The following is a 22,068-nucleotide window of genomic DNA, read 5'->3' as shown; positions in this document are numbered from 1 at the left end:
CTACGCAGGCCCCTATCGACTGCGTGTAGCTCGGGGAAGCCGCGCGCCGTATCAGATTACCCGCAGATGCGAGGGGGCCAAGGGCGGTGCAGCGACTGCTGCTAGCGCTTCTTAAGTTCAGCGCCTGGTTACGTCAGTGTTCTCAAACTCACCTCAAACATCGGGCCCCTGTTGCGAAACTTTTTACTTCTGCAAGCCCCAGGACCGTGAAAAAAATAAAACAAGAGGTATGGGGGAGTGCCTATTAAAAAATGTGGCCTACATATTGTTATTTGAAAGGCCTTTTTGATTGATTGATATGTGGGGTTTAACGTCCCAAAACCACTATATGATTATGAGAGACGCCGTAGTGGAGGGCTCCGGAAATTTAGACCACCTGGGGTTCTTTAACGTGCACCCAAATCTGAGCACACGGGCCTAAAACATTTACGCCTCCATCGGAAATGCAGCCGCCGCAGCCGGGATGCGAACCCGCGTCCTGCGTGTCAGCAACCGAGTACCTTAGCCACTAGACCACCGCGGCGGGGCAAAAAAGGCCTTTTTTTTTTGTATCTCATATATGAATCATTTCTAAAAGCATTTTCTTATTATTAAAACCTGGATTCCGTCTGTGAAATTCGTATCACGGTTACGTACTGTTGATACTGTAGCATATAGTGTTCTTGTTGCTGCTTGATCGCCACCGACGAGATCACACACACCGCACAGGTCTCCAGGAATTCTCCTGTTTCGATTTATTTGGCTTAAGTTCCTCTAAGTAGACGCTTTACACACTTGCACACGACCTAACTTCCTTACAAACCTAGGCAGCACTCGTTGCAACCTGCTCTCTTGGTGTGCCCGGCGCGACTCTCCTCGGGCCCCTTTGAAAGCTCCCGACACCGCGCCAGAGCGAAACAGAAAGAACCAATTGGAAGTCCCCGTTGTGCAAACCCGATCGGGTGACGCGGGTTCAAGTATACGGACACCTAATCGCGGGCGGCCTTCGCCGAGTTCGAACTGGATGACGGCCGTCCGCCATAAGGATGATGATCTGAATTTAAGTAAAACTCAAAGTCATCTACCCAACATCGATTAGCTTTCCACCATGCAGTTTATCACACATACACTAAGGCCTAGCCGATACAGAGCTGCCTGGGTCCCCCAAAACCGAAGAAAAGCATCTCTCTTGAAGAAAAACAACACTTCCCCACAACAAAGCCGGCGAAAAACTCGAAGGCGCCGTCACGAACCCTGCTGTTTGATAGGCCCATGACCGGGAAGAGGCCAACAGTTCGAACGAGAATAGCTAATCAATTTTTACGCGACAATACGTAGCCATGTTGTAGTCGCTATGTGTTGTGGCTGCAACTGCAGGGGGGGGGGGGGGCATTAGCAAAGTCACGTTTGCGTTGTTCAAGAGCGTAGCAAATATTTTTCTAATGAATGTGAGACGAGGACAGAGCTGTGTGTGGGCCGGGATACCAGCTGGAGGCCCGCTGCTTTTGGTACTAAAAAAACATTCGATAAAAGACTATACCATAGCGTTGTATTCTTTTAGCCGTGAGCTTATTATTCTACCCTTTGTACAGGAGCTGTCATTGCAGTTGCACTCGACACATGTGTCATAATGGGAGCCTCCTTTTACCACACAGTAGGACGGGCCCTCGATTGGTGGAGGACCACAGAGTTGATGTATAGAGAGTTAGTGTTTTTTTTAGCCATGCGAATATTGCAATGAAAATGTGACGAGCAGCCCATGTGCCTCGGCCTATGGGGCACGCGGTAGTGTCATGTTACCTTCTTGTTCAATTTCGAGCCGCGGTCAACTTTCCACTCAAGCTGAAATTGACATGAGACGAGACATGTAAAACTTTTGTAAAGACTACCAGGAACATCAAATAAATGCTCTCAAGCCAAGGAAATGCCACAGTGGCCAGCGTTCCAGCTTCGACCTGTCTGCATTAAGCATTGAATCGGTCCCACTAATATGACAAAAGAGGTTCTAGAATACGAGGTGGTGTCATTCTCTGCCTCTTTGTTTCTGTCTTAGTTCGCGCTCGAAGATTCTTAAGACAATGCTAGTTGTTGAGATTTTACGTCGCAAAAGCACAATACGATTATGAGCGACGCCATAGTGAAGAGTTACGAAAATTTCAACCATGTAGGGTTCTTCAAGGAATGTCCAAATGCAAGCACGGGCATCAAACATGTGGTATCTATAGCAATGCGGCTGCGGCGGTCGATGTTCGATTCTTCGACCATCTGTTGATGGCCATAACCACTAGATCACCACTGTGGGTCGAAGGCCTGGAATGACGAGTGTCATACAGAACGCGCGAAACGCCGACAGTAATCGCGAGCGGTTCAAGGAATACCTAAAGCTGTTTACTCCATCCGCTAATCTTGCGCACAGCCAAACTCAGGGTGTCCACAAACTCAGCGGGCGCTTCCCGAAGCACGAAGTAGAAAGCGGGATCGAACGGACCCCAGGCAGCGTAGTACGGCCTTGGCTCGGATTCCCTGACGGCTCGCACCATTTGCTCGACTACTTCGTTGGGATCCTCGCGTGCCATCCACTTGAACAGGGCCTCTGCAGTCTTCATCCAGTCCAGGATCTCACGTTCACTGTAGTCGTCCAACACCTCGCGGGGTAGTCGGTTGAGGTCATCCTGGATCATCTTCAAGGATCCCACGTCGGCCACTATCTGTGTCCTGTCAGACGGGAGACCAAGATAAGAACATTACGCCGGCCACAACAAGATCTGGGAGGGGGCTCAGTCTTCAGTTTCAACACAAAGACTCGTTCATAAGCAAATGCATATCTCTTCATTCTGACGATGTGGGGATTCAAGGAAAAGTTGGGATTGTTGGAACTTTCAACTCACCTAGTAGCGTAAGAAGAAATAACCAACAAAGGTAGTAGAAAAAATAAAGGACGGGAGGGTTTCACCATTTCGCAAGTGACATTTTCACCCTGTCACACTTTCATCATGATACACCGCACCACCTCCTGCCTGCCTCCCCATTCGACAGTTCATCCAGCACAATAAATTAGCTTCTGAATAGACGCATAAATAAAAAATGGGATATGGCGTGCTTCTCACAGCTTGTTGCTTGTAAATTCCCGGGATTTTCTTGGAGTAAAAGTGGGGAGTAACGTTTTTGAAATGCATTATCAGGGATTCTCGATTGTCGTTCTCGTCAAAAACCAGCAAGATCTAAACTTTCCGCTTTAAATATCACGGGACAGGGGAGACGGTGTAAAGGCTTGTAGCAGATTTGTCACTTTGTAGTAGGGTCTGGGGGGAGGGGGAGCGTTTCCTGCTTTGTCCCCCCCCCCCCCCTCTGTGCGCGATTTTGGGCTTCCTTTATCGCTGCTGAAATACGTGTGCCAACGTTGGTCTCTTCCTTTACAACAGCCGTCTAACTAATATCAGCGGATGGATATATCGAAACGCTCTACATACGTCCACCACTAATGTAATATAACGACTCCTTAAACGTATTTCAGGCGTATCAAAGAAATAATGGCCTCTCTAACATTTCTATTACGGAAAACCATTGTGTTAGCCATTTGAGACAGGATATCTTGAACGTCTCGTGGTCATTTTGTGACAACATTTAGTGCACGTAAAAGACAGCTTTTACAAGCTGTGCTGAGGTTAGGGTACTCAAATGTGAATAGTGATTAGGCAACATTTTTAAACCTATGTCAGCCAAGGACTATCTCGGGGAATTCAAAACGAACAATGATTTGGCGATGTCTTCGTATGCACTCCCTCTCAACACGAAGTGCCTCCACGTCATTGTAGTCTTTTCTTACTCGCAACCCCTACCAGACATCTTATCTCATTTATTGACAGCTTCCCCCGAGAAGTAATTTCTATGACGACAGTTTGGATGAATGATGTGTTTTTTTGATGACACCACATGCATCAGTTTTAAGTATTTGGCATGCTGACTGCGAGACAGCTAAACTTACTCGGCTAAATTCACCGCGGCTTAGACAGAGACGGGAGACAAAAAAAAACACACAATAGGGCCGACAGATGCTCGCCTGTATCCATCTGCGTCTGCTGTCTTCGTTTTAGTCATGCAGCGACAACCCAAAGTCGAAGTATTATTGGGCTAAACAGAATTCACCTGTAAGCAGTTGGTTCAACGGTGCAGACGTCAACTCCTTTGCCAAGACATTCCCGACGCAGTCCATCTGCCAGTGAGATGACAGCGTGCTTGCTCATACAGTACGACACACCAGCTGGAACCGTACCTCGACCTGCAGATAGTGTTCAGACCGAGATAACGCCAATACTACCGAATCCTACAAGCCCTCGCATTCGACGTGTATAGCAGGGAAAGGACATGAATAGACTGCCGGCAATAAATAAGAGGGTGTATGGTTCGTGTTGACCTGGATTACAACTGCCTTGGAGAAGACAATACTCAAGAGACACTCTTTATTCGAGGATTTTTTATCTCTTTATGCCTCCGCTTTCTCTTAAACTTCTGCCTTAATCGTCATAACTGCTTAACATTAGTAACCATCGGGTACTTTATCGCTGGAATCTATCACACTGTCATGTATAACGCAGGTTGCTACAACCTGTGAGCCAGCCAGGAATTAAGAAGGCTTAGTGTATGCGACCGAGCTTTGTGTTTTAATGCATTCAATGGCTCGAAATTACTTGATGCGTTTCAAATTACTCCAATAGCGTGAAATTACTTGATGAAACGCTTGTTCTACAAACTAATAGTGCAACCACTCGGCTACCCAAAGTATCAGGGCTGAACGGTGTACAGAAGTAAACCCGGTTGAACATGTTTAACTTATCTACGCGTGATGTTGAACTCACCCAAAACGCTGCCGACGACAATGATGCGGCCTTTGGACCTCCTTAGCAGTGGTAGGAAGATCTTCGACACTTTGACCACGCCAAACACGTTGACTTCGAAGACCTTTCGGATCGATTGCATGCTCTCCCATTCGAGCAGTCCGTGACTGGGCACGCCTGCGTTGGCAACAACAGCCCAAAGGACTGTGGAAGACGAGTGGCCTTGGCGTTTAAGAACGTTTTGTTGAGGTGGTTATCACACTTACGAATTAATTTAAAAAGCGCCCGTTGTTTTTTGCATGTCAGCACAATTCACGAGGCGAGAAATTCATAAATGGATCATCATATGCTAAATGTGACAGTAGGTGCTAATTAGGGTGATTCAAAAAATCTAATCAAGTGATGAAGTTTTCTTAAGACGTCATTGTGACGTCGCAGGTCACCAAAATTGCGATGTCCCATGATGTCTTCGCATGGCATTATCACTAGGTAAAAAGTGAGCCGATCCAAGATAATCTACAAAATTACGTGACGCGCCTAAAACTTCCAAAGCATACGATGCCGCGGTCAGTGCTAAAAAATCGCAGCATATCCACGGAGTGAATGATGATGATTGGGGCGAAGCTTGGTCTGTCCGTCAGTCCATCCGTCCATCCGTACGTCCGTACGTCCGTCCGTCTGTCTGTCTGTCTGTCTGTCTGTCTGTCTGTCTGTCTGTCTGTCTGTCTGTCTGTCTGTCTGTCTGTCTGTCTGTCTGTCTGTCTGTCTGTCTAACAATTGTTCTCCGATCACACTCGCAGAGCTCCCCTCCACGCCGTCTAGTGATCATTTCACGTACCGTCACAGCACAGCACCATCTAGGGAACCTTGTGAAAAGCAGCCGGTCGTGGCTACAACTACGGACGGACTGAGCCATAGCGTAAGGAGCTTCGCCCCTGAAACGTTGGGAGCAGAGAGTTTAGAAAAGAGAGAAGGGGAGGATGAAGTCGACAGAGAAGTTAAGATGCCTTCCGCTTTCCAGCCGTCTAGGGCAAAAGCTTAATGTACCGCAAGATTTAGTCTTCTTAGGGCGCATGACTATTCAGTGGCATCATGATGCTCGCTCCGTACCTGCTATATAACCCAAGTATTCGGCAAAGCAGGACAAGAACTTGATAGCAATCTTGGACAACAAAGTGGAACTTGTTGCATTATTACCAATTTGAGACCTTCTCAGTCCAGGGGCTGGCTGCTAATGATGAGCCTATGCCCAGTCCTTATATTTGACATCTGTGCTAGCAAGCTATTCGGTAATAGGGCATGTTATGGCCCCATGAAAGCAATGTGCTTATTAACTATTTCTCCCCCTCCACCATCAACCACTCGTCTGTGGTTTACTTTTACTTAATTCCACGGCAGATTCATTCTTTGAAACAATGCGTTAAGCAAGGAACCTGCGTACTATTGTGTTACGGGATGCGTACAGCGACATGTGACAAAACATGATCAGTGATTGCGAAGTAGCTTGACGCATAACAAGTAAGCCCGAAGCCTTACCCCAGTTATTTTTACTTGACATGATGTTAGGAGATAGCGCAAGAATAAGGCACCCGCTTTTGCTTAGCTCTTGAGAGAGTCGAAGATACAAATCACAGCTTTCTCACAATGAGGAATTGGGTAACAAAGCAGGACCAATAAAACGTGAAAAGGCTGCAAAACCTCGTCCTGCAGTAATACTGCGACAAAAAGAAAACGCTCAATGTAACAAAATGATCAATAATACTATATAAAATGAGGTTTTCGCAGAAACATACGAGCATAAGCGATACGTTGCAAACACATGAACATGTCCTAAATTAAAATAACAATGCACCTTATAATATGTCTAATCATCGTGACGATTACTCATCCCATCAGTACATGAACGCCTCAGAAAATTGCAGGCTGATGTTGGTTCGGTCGCAACGACTACGCCTCTGTACATGCCACGAGGATGCAAGTAGAGAAATCCTCGTTTACCTCTAGACTCAAGAGTCTTCTTCACTGTGGCGAGTGCTTCCTCCATTTCGTCTTCTTTCGTTACATCCATTTGTAGGACCCGAATGTTCGAACTTGTAGACAGTTCTCTAGCACCTTCTCCACAGGCGTTCAGACAGCCGGCATACACGAAGAACTTTTCTCTGGCCAGTCGCTTGGCCAGCAAGTTTCCGAAGCCTGTGTCGCATCCTGTATACGACAAAGCATATAAACGCATCATCAAGGGGGTCAGATAATTACCAAAAAATAAGGTCAGAAACTGTTTCAGTGTCAACTAGAGGTGATGTTCCTGCTTTAATAGCGAGTATATCATCCGGGGCGATAAATCACTGCACTATGACAATATGTCTCAATATTGTTTCATAAGTCAATATGCGTTTCTGAGGCAACACGCCGACTTACGCCCCTGTACACTTTGTTCCTGCTGTAGTGGGCGATTATGAAGGTTATGAATTGTGACAGAGCTCTTTTTAGCGCCTGAAAAGTTTTGATTTGAAAGACTCACTCGTCATTGTTACGTGATTGAGCACTGCGTAAAAGACGAGCACTTGAGATGAGGGACTACACGGACACAAGCGCCAACTTTCAACTGAGTTTATCGGACGGACGCATGATGCTTTTATGCAATTGTGTTTCGTGGTTACAAAAAAATGGTCACAAGAATGAATTACAAATATTTTTAAACAGTACGATTCAAATGACCAGTTGTGCCGAAGTAAGACGCACATATCGCACATCTCGCATTACGGGTCAAGATACATCATTTCTTTCTGCGTCAGTGCAAAAGAAGTGATACTGAAGCAGTCATCTTTCAGGCGGATGATCTAGGACGCCTCAAGCTACCAACTCGCCCGCAGGTACCCTTACTCATCACGCCATTGACCTGTTCTGACGGGTGGCGCAATTCTACTATTGTGCTATGCACTACTACATCTGTTTGCGTGCCTCCTCGTCATACAGCACGTTTGAATAAAGTATCGAGCACTGGCATGCATCTATGATAGAACCCTTCATTGTGACGCTTGCATATAGTATCGGCTCTCAGTCGCCTCAAAAGCACTTTTAGGTGTGCGGGCATGTGTGCGCGTGTGTGAGAGAGAGAGAGAGAAAGAAAGATAGTATGTGTGTTTGAGCATGTTGATGTGAGTGTGTGCCTGAGCGTGTCTTTGAATGTGTGTGTGTGCGTTTGTGTGTGCGTATTTGTGTGCGTGTGTGTCTGTGTGTGTCTAAATGTGTATGTGAGAGAGACTATGTGTGTGTGCACGTATGTGTGCTTCTGTGCGTGTGTGTATGTCTGCGTGTGTGTGTGTGTGGGTGTGTGCGCCAAGCCACACAAGTGGGCTGTTGTGAGCTCATAATAGCTTGCGCCATAAGAAGGGTTTCGTCTTAGGTAGTATACTTCGTTACCTGTTACAAGGACAGCCTTGCCATGGCCTTCAACTAGCTTCATGAAGACGTTGCACCAGATCAATTGCGCCAGCCAGAAACTCGCTAGCAACACGAGGCACGTCGAGCCGAAATAGGTGGCACACAGCGTCAGAAAGGGCCAACACTTCCAGGCTTGCCATAGAGGCACGACGAGCAGGAAGATCAGGATCCACCTTGTCCTCATTACAGCCTCTGTTTCACTTGAAGCACAGCAGCATAAGAGCAGCGATCAAATGGCGCATGTTACACTGGGCAATAAAAAAAATTGAGTCGAAAATACTCGACAAGAGAAGTGTCAGACAGCGCGTAAGCTTGGAATAGGATTGTTTACCTTAGTGCCCCATGTCAAGCCTCTGGCAATTCTCAAGCAACTGTTTGACGCAGTTTCTTTTTTTTTCGCTGTTTAATTCTCTTTATTTTCACTTTGTTTTCAGTGCAGCAGTACTTCAGTGACCTACTCTTATTATGCACCAGCTGTGTGGGATTGTTAGTTGTAGCAACTGGACTTTTTGAAAATGTGAGGCCATAGTGACTACATTTGTTTTTTTTATTTTATTTATAACATACTGCAGACCAGAATTCGGTCCTTGCAGGAAGGGCACTCATAGTATACTAAAAAAAGAAATACAATACCAAAATATCAATACAGTGAGTACAAAAAATGCGCAAATTTTTACACTCAACTTAGTAAAGGCACTCAGACTGCGTACTATAAAAAAATGCAGTACTGTAGTTACAACAGAAATAAGTAAAACGAAGTAAAACATACCAAATGGAAACACAACACCTAACGCGTGTATTGTGGTAACTTAAAAAGGGCCATTCATTATACGCCCCGAATTCCACTGCGACATGCAAAATTATACAAAATCAAAACACAACACCTAACGCGGGTATCGTGGAAACTTAAAAAAGGTCATTCATTTCATGCCAAGAGTTCCCCTCCGACATTGTCCTGAGAAAAAATCTGTGTTTGTAAATATCCGTCCTAGCGAAATGAGGGGTTAAAGCATGTTTGTGATCGTGGCGTGTTCGCCTTGTGGGCAGAGGTGTGACATATAATGCGGGGTCGATGGGTAATTCACGTTTAATGAGTGATTGTGGAAAACTGAGGCGGAGAAACTGCCTACGTGTTTCGAGAAGGGGGATGTCATTTTCTGTCATCAGCTGTGTGGGGGAATCGGTGTGCTTGAACTTAGAGTAAATGAAGCGAACAGATTTTCTCTGGACTTTCTCCATTATTTTATTGCTGTGTTTATTGTAGGGATCCCATATAATGCAAGCATACTCTAACTTCGGTCTAATGAAAGTAATGTAACTCAGTAGTTTAATGTGGGCGGGTGAATTTTTAAGCTTGTGTTTCCGGAAACAAAGTTTACGGAAAGCTGAGGAACATATATCACTAAATGTAGATTCCACGAAAGGCCGTTTGAAAATGTTACCCCCAGTTATTTAAAGTTTTCAACTTCTTTTAGCGGTGAGGGGGCCAGTGTGTAGGTGTATTTTAACGGGCTTTTTTTTTTCCTTGTGATACGAAGACAGACAGTTTTTTTTTTGTTTAAAGGCATGCCTGATCTGTCACACCACGCCTGTATGTTGTGCAAACTAATCTCGAGGTCGGTTTGGTTATGCACTGTAGTTATTTCCTGATATAAAACGCAATCATCTGCAAACAATCTGATTTGTGTGCCAGGTGTAACAACGTTGACAATGTCATTTATATTGTAACGCACTCTTCAATGAACTCTTTTAATGGGCTAACGTAGGTAGGGCGAACTTGTGCCCGAGAATAATAATACAGCTAGATTGTTTCGAGGATTCACTTCTGCCTCTTCTTCTACGTTCTTCTTTTTTCCAACACAGTTCGCGCGCAGCTGGGTCCCGCAGGCTCGTGCGTCGCAAACCATCTAGAAGGCACAAGTATTTGCTAGCGCGTGTAATTTAAAGTCACATTGTGTCAATATAGACCAAAAACAACAATGGCCCCAGGACGCTACCCTGGGGCACACCGAATGTCACTGGAAGACAGCTCGAGTCGTTGCCCTCAATAGTGACAGACTGCACGCGATCCGAAAGATAAGGTGCTATCCAGAATACCATAATGCTAGGAAGATTGTAATCTCCGAGTTCTTGTATAATTTTACAGTGAACTACTCTATCAAACGCCTTGCTAAAGTCTAAAAAAAGAGCGTCGATTCGACCATTATTATCCAATGTTCTTGCAAAACAATGAGTTATAGTTAACAGTTGCGTCGCAGTAGAGTAGCCTTTCCTAAAGACATGCTGTCAGTTCGTTAACACTGAATTTCTGTCTAAAAATTTTGTCATGTGGTTGGCGATGATATGCTCGATTAGTTTACAGCAGAATGAAGTTTAAGATATTGGTCGGTAATTTTCTACAGATAAACGATTGCCGTTTTTAAAAATTGGCACTACCCGAGCGGTCCTCCAGTCTTTGGGCACCTGAGTAGACAACAAAGAAGCTCTGAACACTATAAAAAGAAATCTACCAATACATTCCACACAGCGCTTAAGAAACATATTTGGGATACCATCTGGGCCACATGATTTCATTATTAGCCACCCCAATCACTACTTGGTGACCCCCCTCCCGCTGTCTAGCACATGCAGAAGGGGACTTGTGTATATATATATATATCTGTATATCTGTATCAGCTTTTTCATTTCATCACCCCATTGTCGTTGTTATTTGTAATCGATTCGGGCAAAGTGTGCTGGTCGACACTTGAGTTAAATTTTGTATAGCGCCTTCTTCATTGATTGGCGCCTTCAGTCAGTTTTTTACGCGCAGATTGTTGCTGATGCCTTATTTGGGGGGAGACAAGAGCCCCCCCCCCACTCCCTTGTACCCCCCTCCCCCCCCCCAGCCTCAATGCCTCTTTTATACCTCCGGACATGCACTTACTGTGTACGAAAGCAGCATTGTTTCAGGCGACAAAAAAGAAATAATACCTACAGTTGTACAGCGCTAAGTCACTACTTGTTCCCACCGCGTGTTGAGAAGACCTACCGCCGCGCATGATTAAGCCTGCTGGAGCACCACGCGCTGTACAGTAAATAGAGGGGTACATTCCCCCCACATACATTGTACCTCGGTAGTGGTGCTTTCCTGATTGTACATGCACCCTTTGTAGTCGTGAAGCTCGATGTTTTTGTCATGTACTTTATCCTTGGTTGGAAGTCAATAAACTTCTCTTTGTTACCCGAGCGGTCCTCCAGTCTTTGGGCACCTGAGTAGACAACAAAGAAGCTCTGAACACTATAAAAAGAAATCTACCAATACATTCCACACAGCGCTTAAGAAACATATTTGGGATACCATCTGGGCCACATGATTTTATTATCTTCAAGTTTAAAAGCATTGACACAATACCATTGTATGAAATAAAGTCCACTTTGTGCGCCTCAAAAACAGTAGAATGAAACACGTTACCCAAATCTGTCTGGGAAAAAACGCTGTGGAAGTAAGTGTTAAAATGTTTGGCGACTTTATTCACGTCTTTTGTAGTGGCTTCATTGACCATTATCTCACAGACAGGTCTCTTAGCTTCACCTAACTATCCCAAAATTTTTCTAGTGCACTTTTCATGAAACCAGGTAGCTGCACGTTGAAATAGTAATCCTTTAAACTTCGAACCGCTGATGACAATTTGCTTTTTAGAACACTGATAAGTTGGAGTGGGTCACCCTTCTTTTTGCTTTTTTTTTAGTTTGCGCTTCAGTTGCAATATGTTACACGTCATCCACGGCGTTTGTTTATTGACCGTCTTTGTTGTGTTAGGCACAGATGTATTTATGCAGTGGTGACACATTTTGAGAAACATTGCCCAGAGCATGAATACGTCGTTGTCAGCATCAGTGAAGTCACCAAGGCACGTTTCCATGTAATCTATTGCACTTGCATCATCGGCTTTAGCAAAGTTTTTGAAGCAATGTTTTTTTTTTTTGTACGTTTAGAGACAATGGGCGTGAGTATGGGCAAGGAAACATTTACAAGCTTGTTAACGGACAGACCTTCATCAACTGAAACGACGCATTCCAAAAAATCACGATTCACAAATAGCACGTCCAGAATATTGCTAGAGAAACCTTGTACACGGGTAGGTTCATTAACTGATTGAATTAAATCGTGATCTAGCATAAGATTGAAAATAATGTTGGCATTTCTACGCTTCTTTAAATCTGCCTGAAGACTTTCCCAGTTAATACTAGGCAGGTTAAAATCGCCAACGGGAAAAAAACATTTTTATGCCGGAAAGAAGACATGTATTCTTTTAGTTTTATCATGTAATCGGGTGTAGCGTCTGGTGGTCTATAACATGCGAACAATACAAAGGAATGCCCCCAGCATTCCTTTTTCGCATCGACTTGTCACACCAACACTAAACAGCCCTCAGGTTTGTCATAGCTGTTTCTTTTTTTTTAATTACCATACAGTTACCAACACAAACGCACAAACACTCATTCACACACACAACCATGATCACATGTCTTCACTTGGATACCTCATCAAAGAATTTCCTCGCAATAAAAATGATCACAGCTTCAATGATGGCAGTAGGGCCTCAGTAAAACTTAATAGTTCTAGCCATTAGGGTCGTTTTTAGTGTGCATATCAGGGGTGAATGTCTGTACAGTTTTAGAGTTCCATTTGAGTGTTGGTTCGCTCTTTTACTATGGTGGTTAACACTGGTGCTGTGATAAACCCATTTTCGTGACCTGACAGGACATTCACTGTCATTCTACCACCAATTTAGCTCCTTCTACGCTTTTAAAGCCATTCTCGTGATCAGCCACGTACACTTTTACCTATTTGACATCTTCGTAGCCTGCTCCGCCACGGTGGTCAAGTGGCTAAAGTACTCGGCTGCTGACCCGCAGGTCGCCGGTTCGAATCCCGGCTGCGGCGGCTGAATTTTCAATGGAGGCGGAAATGTTGTAGGCACGTGTGCTCTGATTGGATCCAAGTTAAAAAACTTTAGGTGGTCGAAATTTCTGGAGCCCTCCACTACGGCATCTCTCATATTCATATGGTGGTTTCCGGACGTTAAACCCCACATATCAATCAATCAATCAATCATCTTAATGGCCTACACGTGTTACAAGTTCGGGCTGTGGCTTCCTTTCTTCAAGAGATGATGTCTCAGAAACGGGCGTCATTTAATCGTATTCATTAAAAAAACCAAAACTTCCCTAAAGAATCAGAATTTCTGAATTCTCTGCATTGAAAAAATCTTGCAACACATAAGGATAAACCCTCAGATTCAGAAGTCAACTCTTGGGTGACGCTACTAAATATATTGCCGAGGCTGCAAAGCTGCTTTCGTTTTATGGCTGCTCGTCCAAAAGTAGGAATAATTCACTCTTATCGCCACTCCTTTGTTCGCTAGTCTAATTCCGCCTTGTTCACGTGCTCTTTTTTTGGACTTCGTTTAGTTTAGAAAAGTCGTAGTTAGCGGTGTTATACGATGTTACAATATTTCAAACGCATTATCCATAATAACAATTGCAATTAGCATTAAACGTATGGACAAAACTGTATACTACTCGCTACTAAATTGTTCACTTTGTAACGCTTTCTCAATCCCCTGCATCTATTTTTGCTCTGTGCATCAACACTCCTCTCCAAACTCGCTCTCTCGTCACCTATCCAGTGTTGTACGTTGTCGATTGCGGCATATATCCGAAGAATCAGGCCCCATTGCACAAAACCGAATCAATGGATTAGTCGTATTTCCATGACTGTATAGTTACCGGAATCACCAAGTTGTTTATACAGCCACATTATCGTCGGTGCAAGCACTCATAAAGAAAAATAAGGTCGGACATTGATATAGTGCTAAGTGGACGACGTCCTCAAAGAACTCGGTCGGATAGCAATGCAATGTCCGCAGCATTGTTTTCTTGATATCGAGCCGACGAATCTTACCTTCAAAGTGAAGCACCCAGTGCTCTAGGGCTCTGGACCTTAGATCAGTATCCTAGACAAATTCCTAAATGGATGTCTGCAAATTGCATCTGCTCGTATTCACGTCAATTCCACCAATTGCGCTCCGTCGTCTGTCCAGCCAAGTCCAGGTGCTCACGTATAGTCAGTTGTTCCTTATGAAATATCTGGATTGCGGAGAAGAATAATTACGGCCACGCACTGAACAAGGGTACTACTTTGATCCTTAGTCACCGACTGACGCTGACTTCGCGACTAGACCCTTTTAAGTCAAGTCAGTGTCGTTCTGCGAGGGAGTCGACCGAAGCCAGTGTCGGCTGATATATACGACACGATCTCGTTTGCCTTCAGAAAAGGTATCAGTGCTGGAGCAATAAGGTAGTGGCACTGATTTAATCGTGGGCATTTGGTGTACGAATATCACTGTTTCAATCGGCAATGTTCAGAGAGCTAGAGTAACTTGTGTCCTACCAGTAAAGTACACCAAACAGAACGTCTGTGTCGTAACTGCTTTTTGGTCGTTTCTTTAGAATTGATACACGAGAAAGGACATATGCATAGGCAGAACTCCATTTGAAGCGCCGGCACTTTGGGCTGGCTGTTGAGAAACACAAATTTTGCATGAACCGAGGTCACCGCTCAAAGTCGCCAGGTTTCCTTTACAATCATTACGGCATCTCGCAGCTGTATACTTTCCCTGTCGCGTTGCCTGTGTGATGGTTACGAAATTTAGGATGATTGCAGGCAAATCTTCTCCCTTGCTTTCTTATCTATTTCTGTTTGTCGTAGTGGTAAAGAAAGCTGCTTTCGATGAAGCAAGTTTAAGCGCCGTTAAGCGACAATCTAAGTTAGTCCAGTCACGTCCTGCTTGCTTGGGCACGTCTCTAGAGGCAGCGAAATGAAACGGTATTCGATGACTTAGAGACCACGAACGAATTGTGACGTGAGCATGAAGTGCATCTCAATTCACTACGTCAAAGGGATTAGATCCTTCATCAAACGTTGAAGACCATAGACGGCATCGGAGTCAGCACAAGAGATGCAAGACAGTTAGTGGGCTCTTTATGACGTCAGAAGTCGCCATACTTTGTGACGTCATCACGATGTCAATACTACGTTCCATAACGTGACGTTACATGATTACACCATCACGTGACATCGTCGCTTGGTGACAGGTGGGCCGACTCCGGAAGCACTGCAGAACCACGTGAAGTGCAGAAATGTTGCAGTGCTTTTGGAGGCGATGCAAAACCACATTAGCTGCCGAAAGGTATCGCGGGAAACCAATACAATCGACTGTGAAGAAAAATAAGAAAAAAAAGTACGTGGCTTTTCCTTTGTGTCGTCTCAGGCGTAGACATCAGGAACCATGAGGCCTCGTTTAGCTCAAATGCTGCGTGAAATTTTCCCCAAGGCATTTTCCCCATGTTCAAGATTTTTGAAAAGTTGTATACGTGAAAGAGTGCTCAATTTAAATTGCATGCAAGTGACTCACCATAGCAACGTGGCAAAGAAAGCATGCAGTCCAGAAGCCTCTTTCTTCCAGCAATTGCTCCAAAGTCTTCAGTATGTTTCCTTGTAGTGCACGTAAAAGAGAGGACAAAATGAAGGCACATATGGACACACGGGGCGCTACTGAAGCTTACTGAGGATGTGCTACCAACTAACCCGCATCGCATTTCTCGTGCTCGAAAGTGGCGGGAAGTATCACGCCAGCAGCAGCGGTAATCTGTAGCCGCTTATAAAATTCTTGTCGTGTGCAGACTCGCTGATAGAATACTTGGGAAGTGAAGTGCTTGCCGTCGAAAGCCAATCAGTAGAGCAACGGGCGAGTAATTCAAAGGTGGTGGGTTCAAACCCCACAGGCCGACAGGGCGATTTTTGTTTACATTGAATTCTTTCAATTCACGTCATAATTGCGACACTGCAGTTGAAGATAGCAGTTAATACATCGTGCTCTCATTGGCCTAATTCTTCGCCGGCTTTATTTCGTTGTAGCGTTTGGAAAAGACTGATCTCGTTCATTGCCATATTCGTCTATCGATAAATAACTGTTCCTCCAAACAATTACATCGCTCGGTGATTCACGCTTGATGATTAACGCTGCTTCTCGCGTCACCCGTGGGCACAGGGAACACCTAACTGGTGCGTTTGGTATATTATTGACGTATATGTATGGTTTAACGTCCGAAAACCACCATGTGATTATGAGAGACGCCGCAGTGGAGGGCTCCGGATATTTCGACAACCTGGGATTATTTAACGTGCACTCAAACCTGAGCTCATGGGCCCACGGCAGTTTCGCCTCAATAAAAAATGCAGCTGCCACAGCCGGCACTTGGCCCCGCCGCGGTGGTCTAGTGGCTAAGGTACTCGGCTGCTGACCCGCAGGTCGCGGGATCGAATCCCGGCTGCGGCGGCTGCATTTCCGATGGAGGCGGAAATGTTGTAGGCCCGTGTGCTCAGATTTGGGTGCACGTTAAAGAATCCCAGGTGGTCGAAATTTCCGGAGCCCTCCACTACGGTGTCTCTCATAATCAAATGGTGGTTTTGGGACGTTAAACTCCACAAATCAATCAATCAGCCGGCACTTGTTCTCGTGGCGTGCGGGTCAACAGCTGAGTACGTCATCCGCTGGACCGCCGCGGCGGGGCTGCGTTTGGTACGTGATGGCCTTGGAATGGCCTTTCTCACACCATTGCAGCCATTACTAATCCATCAAACTTCTTGGACAAAGTAACAAACTTTCTCACCGAGTGAAGTCACCTGGCTACACTGTATACTCACCCCTTATGTAATACCCCCTTGAGGGGTCTTTAAGGAAATAAAGTGATGTGATGATGATGTGATGAAAGTGAGGGCCGTTATAACTCAAGGAAATCGCTAAGGCAATGACCCGACACCTGCCGACGGCGTAAAAAAACAGCCGGGCTGGCACTTGTGCCACTTACTGCGCTTGAATCGCTTAGCACTCCATGGTCGCGAAAAAAAGAGCTGGCGGCAATTACATTAAGAGCAGATAGTAATAATTTCTGAAGCACTGCGCGCCAGGTCTACGATATTATTATGAGACATGCCTTATCGTAGGGTAATACAGTAAATTTTATTATCAGTTGTTCTTTAACGTGTAATGGTATCGCACAGTAGGCTGGCCCCTCGCGTTTTGCCTACATGGATATGCGACCTACATAAAAGCCGTGACTATGTGGTGGTCGGGAGATTTAAGGGCAAATGTACTTTGAATTGTGTGCCTTACTCCGCATTGCATGTGGCGGGGTACCTTGACAGTGCGCCACCTGACGGTCAAGAAGTGTATTTTCTTTGCAGTAACAATGTTCTTTTTTTTTTTGCAACGACAGTTTTAAAGCACACCAATTCATACCTGGAATAAAACATACTTCGATAAACAAGCTCAATAATCTATTATTGGGCTTGTTTTTTGAGTATGTGTTATTACAGGTATCAATTCATATGCTATATGCTTTGGCTGTATAATTTCGAGAAAAAGAGCATATTTCACCTCCCATACGACCAATAATTTTTTTTTCGAAATGATACTTATTCAGCACGTGAATTGATACCTGTAATGAAACGTACTTAAAAAAAACAGCTTATTATTATAGAATCGTTCAAGAATCAACTAAGTAAAGGTGCACACTCAGAGGTCTTTAGCCATTTAGTAGCAGGGTCTATGCAGGCTATGAAGTATATTCGATTACACTAAGAACTTTGCAAATGTGGATGGTTATAACATACAGAATATAATAAAATATAACATATTAGAAGACATGCTTATTTCATGAGCAATGCAGATAATGAGGAGTGAGAAAAAAATGTACATACAGTGCATCAATAGAATATATACAACTGATATGTGCAAATAATGGAAATAACAAGTGTGCACACTTATGTCAACGTGCTTTCCATAACATCACTTAATATGGGCTTTGTGTAGCTGTGCCCACAAAAATCAGGCTTCTGGATCGGCTCTTCTTCTTCTGGTTTACGGCATGGCAATGGTCTAAACACTGTTTTGTTTGATGCCTTGTGGAAGCCCACTAGGACTTGTTGTAAGCGGCTTGTTTGTACGGGTGATGCACAATGTGACTACATGGTTTGGGGGAAAAAAAACGTTCCAAGTTTGCCGCCATAGCCAGAAGCGTCGTTCGCAACACTAGCAGGCTTAAATCACGTACACATAGGTCAAAACTGAAATGGACGTGACCGTAGACGCTATAGTGTTTCACAAATGGTAAGGCACCACAAACATAACGTGCAGGTCGTAGATTTGGTCCGCTTCTTTGGTAGTTTTTTTTTCTTACAGCTAAAGCTGTTATGAGATCAGAACACGAGTCACGTGCAGCTTATACCAGTTTCGCTGTAAAACTCAGCAAATAGAAACACCAAGAGCACAGCGGGACTTGCACGTGGGTCCCCTGCGCGCCAGGCCTGTATTCTTCCACACCTGTGTTTGGGACTCCTTTGAAAACTGGTCTTAGGCAGGCTTGATGTCGGGCAGAGGAATCGCTTAATTACGAGTAATAGCGCGTTTTACAACCGCAAAAAGAACAGCTAGGTGTCACACAACGTGAATTGTGCACCGAGTGGGTCGTCGGATGCTTCAACCCTTTAAAAAAGCTAGTTTTTTCAGCCCCTATTAACTGTGGCGCATACCCACTCTGAGGGATTGTCGGGATTACAAAAGGTTCCGGTACCATTCTTCGTCAGCCATATACTCCTTTTTCGATTTTGAGCTTTTCTTTCTATATTTTCTTTCAGCGCAAAATTACGTTTTCTTTGAAAAACCGTTAGCCTTTTAGTTAAGATCCTGCCGCCCGGTTCTTGGCCGATCCCCCTTTGTGGGTGTGCGCCAGAGTGTCAAGGATCATCATCTTCATCATCATCACCATCATCATCACTACACGAAAAAATAGCACAAATTTTCTTGCAAGTGGGCCACGGGTATCGCGGTTTCTCTAAACAATGACGAAAGATGGCACAGCAAACGCCCGTGTGTTACACCACGATTTACGGCGTAGTGCGCACCCTGCAAGTGTGCTTGCAGTATAGTTACCCAAAGAGCTTCAAAAGGGGCTCTGAAAGGCCTGTCTTCGAACTTTCACGGTGAAAGTGCTGCGCATTCCACGCAGGCCTGGCGGTTCTTTTTTTTTACTCTCATTTTCTATAGTTTCAAAGTTTCAACGAATGCATCAATCATTCGTAGCTCTTGTGTACAGTCGCGTATTACCGCTCACGAGAGATGGTGTCACTCATAAAGAAAATAGCTTCTATGCTGACACGTTTTATAAGTATCTGTTTAGTGAAATATATAAAAAACTTAAATGAATAAAAATAAAGTAACACTAATAATGAACGCATACGCCGAGTGACGTCATTCGGTCTTGTTATTTATAGCATTGCTTTCCCCTATAGGGCTCGTGGTCGTTTCGAAAGTGCAACTTGCAGTTTCGAGCACTTTCTCACACTGTGATACAAAAGAGCACAACGCTGCATTCCGCACATTCGCAGTCCCGGGACCATGAATGGTGTTTTCAAAGCAGCTGTCGTGCTGAGGCTTTTTATCGCGCTTGCGCACTTCCTGTCAGAAAAGCTAAAGGATCCAAAGGATCTCCAGGAAAAGCTAAAAGATCCAAAGGATCTCCAGTAAAAGCTAAAAGATCCAAAGGATCTCCAGGAAAAGCTAAAAGATCCAAATGATCTCCAGGAAAAGATAAAAGATCCAAAGGATATCCAGGAAAAGCTAAAAGATCCAAAGGATCTCCAGGAAAAGCTAAAAGATCCAAATGATCTCCAGGAAAAGATAAAAGATCCAAAGGATATCCAGGAAAAGCTAAAAGATCCAAAGGATCTCCAGGAAACGGCACTGCCACAGTCGAGGCAGTGTTCCGGCTTCCGCTGTTGCCATGAGCATTGCGCAGACACATAGATGTGCGCGCACGGCACATTTAATTGGTCCTACTTGTACGTACGAGAACTGTCCGGCTAAGTATCGTGTGGTGCTGGGATAAAGAGAACAAGCCACCATGCTTCTGCCACCATTATGAGACACGGTGCAAGAAACCAAAGACCAATCCTGATATAAAATTATTGTCGTTATTTTTTTTATAAAGAGCAACCACGAAGAGACAAAAAAATAGGGAGGAGCAAATGTTTAGCAGGTGTTCTTCTTCGGTGCGTAAATATTTTTCCGATGAAAGCTCCCACGGGTTGCTTGGCGACAGGAGTACAAGTAGTGTTTATGTTCACGGATGCGTAGAACTTTATTGAAGTACATCTTGAGAGACGATGCCCCAAAGCAGCGTTATGGTCCGCTGCCAAGAGAGTATGAGTAGGTCTGCCTACCCACCTCATGCATTTTTTTTTATTCTTCACAAGGCTGTAAGTATTCTAAATATCTCACCATTTTTTTTTCACCTAACTCACAATCGTGGTTGATGCTTGCAGCACCTTTCAAGGCTTCTTTTTTTTTCCTCACACGACCCTTATGGGATACCCTCAGGACAACCTCGGTATTGCTCTGAGGGCTATATCTTCAATTCTAACATGTCGGGGCGTACGGAAACAAACCGCTCAACCAATTTGCGGCACGCACAAAACATAAACGCGCTCGATGTTTGAATAATTTATTGCACTTTTTCATTATCAAATGATGTGACTTTGTACATATGCTACGGAGGATGGGTTTGCCAACATAAAAGCACAGAAAAATGCTGAACAGTATCTCTTTCCCTCCATAAAAAACATTTCTAAAGTCCATAAACCACGCTGCACTTCAAGTTATGCGCGATGATGTCCGTCACTTAAAGCACAAATACAAGTATATGATTTTTTTTTCGCATGCGATAAAAAACATCACTAAGTATAGTCTAAAACAGGTGCAATGTGTTTTTTTTTTTTTCCACTACTAAGCAGGTCCACTACCTTCCATGCACCATTCTTTATGCTCCTCAGAGGCTGATAGCATCAAAATAGCTCCTTCTGCGGGGAGTTGCTGTATTGATCGTGGAAGTGGCGTCATGTCTAGAGAAATAAATCACCCCTATCCTGGCGGTACATATCTGCGAGGGCTGCTTGACGAAGGCTAGCAACACGAGTCGTGCCGCCAGGGTGTTATATGGTCCATAGCGCCCAGGCAAGCTTCAGCCGGCGTCAACACACCATCCATACGAATCCTTCTTGCCGTAACCTAATCGCGGCGGGAATGGATACTGCTTGGAGGTCTAACCCACGTGCTATTAAGAACAAGCAAGCGTATGTGCGAAGGAATGTTCTGAAATCAACTTCACGTAAATGTGATGATTCTTAGCCAGTTGTGCGACCCGTTCGTGTTCCGCAGGACACAAAAAAAAAGCTCTATTTTATCCCATTTCATTCCATGACATAGGTACAAGGGTATGGAGGCGTACAATACAGGCGCCTCTGTGTGCTTGTATTTTTGTGTTCACCATTCACAACGATCATAAGCAAACGTCCTCCAGTACAAGAACTTCTCCTCAACTGCACATCCTAAAAATAATAAGGTTATTGCGCTAAAGATGTGTCGTCGATAACCTTGCTTTGGCATGACTGCCGTGTCGCAGTTTCGAATGGCGAATTGGAATAGGCTATTTGACCTGCAAGTAAGCAAATGCGAAAAAAAAATTGTGACCTCTCTCCACAGCAGTAGACATGTTTCGCCTAAACATTTGATACAAGTACCCTTAATATAAACTAATGACCATTCGTGTAAGTCGTTAAGGTAGTGTTCGTGCCGTCAGGAGATATGACAGTCGCGTTATCTGCCGCTGTCATTTTCTTGAGTTAAGAGACTGTCCTGAAAAT

The 22,068-nt window shown here is 44.5% G+C and overlaps 1 protein-coding gene across 4 annotated transcripts; it reads right to left on the bottom strand.

Annotated features, from left to right (window-relative positions):
• Positions 1-711: 711 nt before the first annotated feature.
• Positions 712-14,535, bottom strand: LOC119164199 (retinol dehydrogenase 16). Of its 4 annotated transcripts, none has more exons than XM_075871201.1 (7): positions 14,209-14,535; positions 11,371-11,509; positions 8,238-8,458; positions 6,813-7,019; positions 4,836-4,991; positions 4,126-4,258; positions 712-2,694 (listed from the first exon to the last, which is right to left on the bottom strand). In XM_075871201.1, exons 2-7 carry the CDS (start codon positions 11,436-11,438, stop codon positions 2,358-2,360), a joined length of 1,122 nt encoding a protein of 373 aa, XP_075727316.1. In that variant the 5' UTR covers positions 11,439-11,509; positions 14,209-14,535; the 3' UTR covers positions 712-2,357. The 4 variants fall into 4 exon arrangements, with proteins under 4 accessions (XP_075727316.1, XP_075727315.1, XP_075727318.1 ...); XM_075871200.1 differs by having other exon boundaries at positions 4,836-5,018; positions 14,209-14,533; XM_075871203.1 differs by lacking the exon at positions 14,209-14,535 and having other exon boundaries at positions 4,836-5,018; positions 8,238-8,450; positions 11,371-11,510.
• Positions 14,536-22,068: the final 7,533 nt, after the last annotated feature.

The sequence above is a fragment of the Rhipicephalus microplus genome, chromosome 8 (assembly GCF_043290135.1).
Source record: "Rhipicephalus microplus isolate Deutch F79 chromosome 8, USDA_Rmic, whole genome shotgun sequence".
Taxonomy (NCBI): domain Eukaryota; kingdom Metazoa; phylum Arthropoda; class Arachnida; order Ixodida; family Ixodidae; genus Rhipicephalus; species Rhipicephalus microplus.
The sequence above is the reverse complement of the archived record's forward strand: the minus strand, read 5'-3'. Positions and strand labels throughout refer to the sequence as shown.

Bases quoted from the DNA above. Each gene is read 5' to 3' on its own strand.
- LOC119164199 (XM_075871200.1), bottom strand. From the start codon at position 11,438: ATGACAAAAACATCGAGCTTCACGACTACAAAGGGTGCATGTACAATC. The intron at 5,019-6,812 runs GTAAACGAGGAT...CGTCTTCCACAG, and splicing joins GAAGACTCTTGAGTCTAGAG to TCCTTTGGGCTGTTGTTGCC. The intron at 4,259-4,835 runs GTGAGTTCAACA...CACTATCTGCAG, and splicing joins TGTCGTCGGCAGCGTTTTGG to GTCGAGGTACGGTTCCAGCT.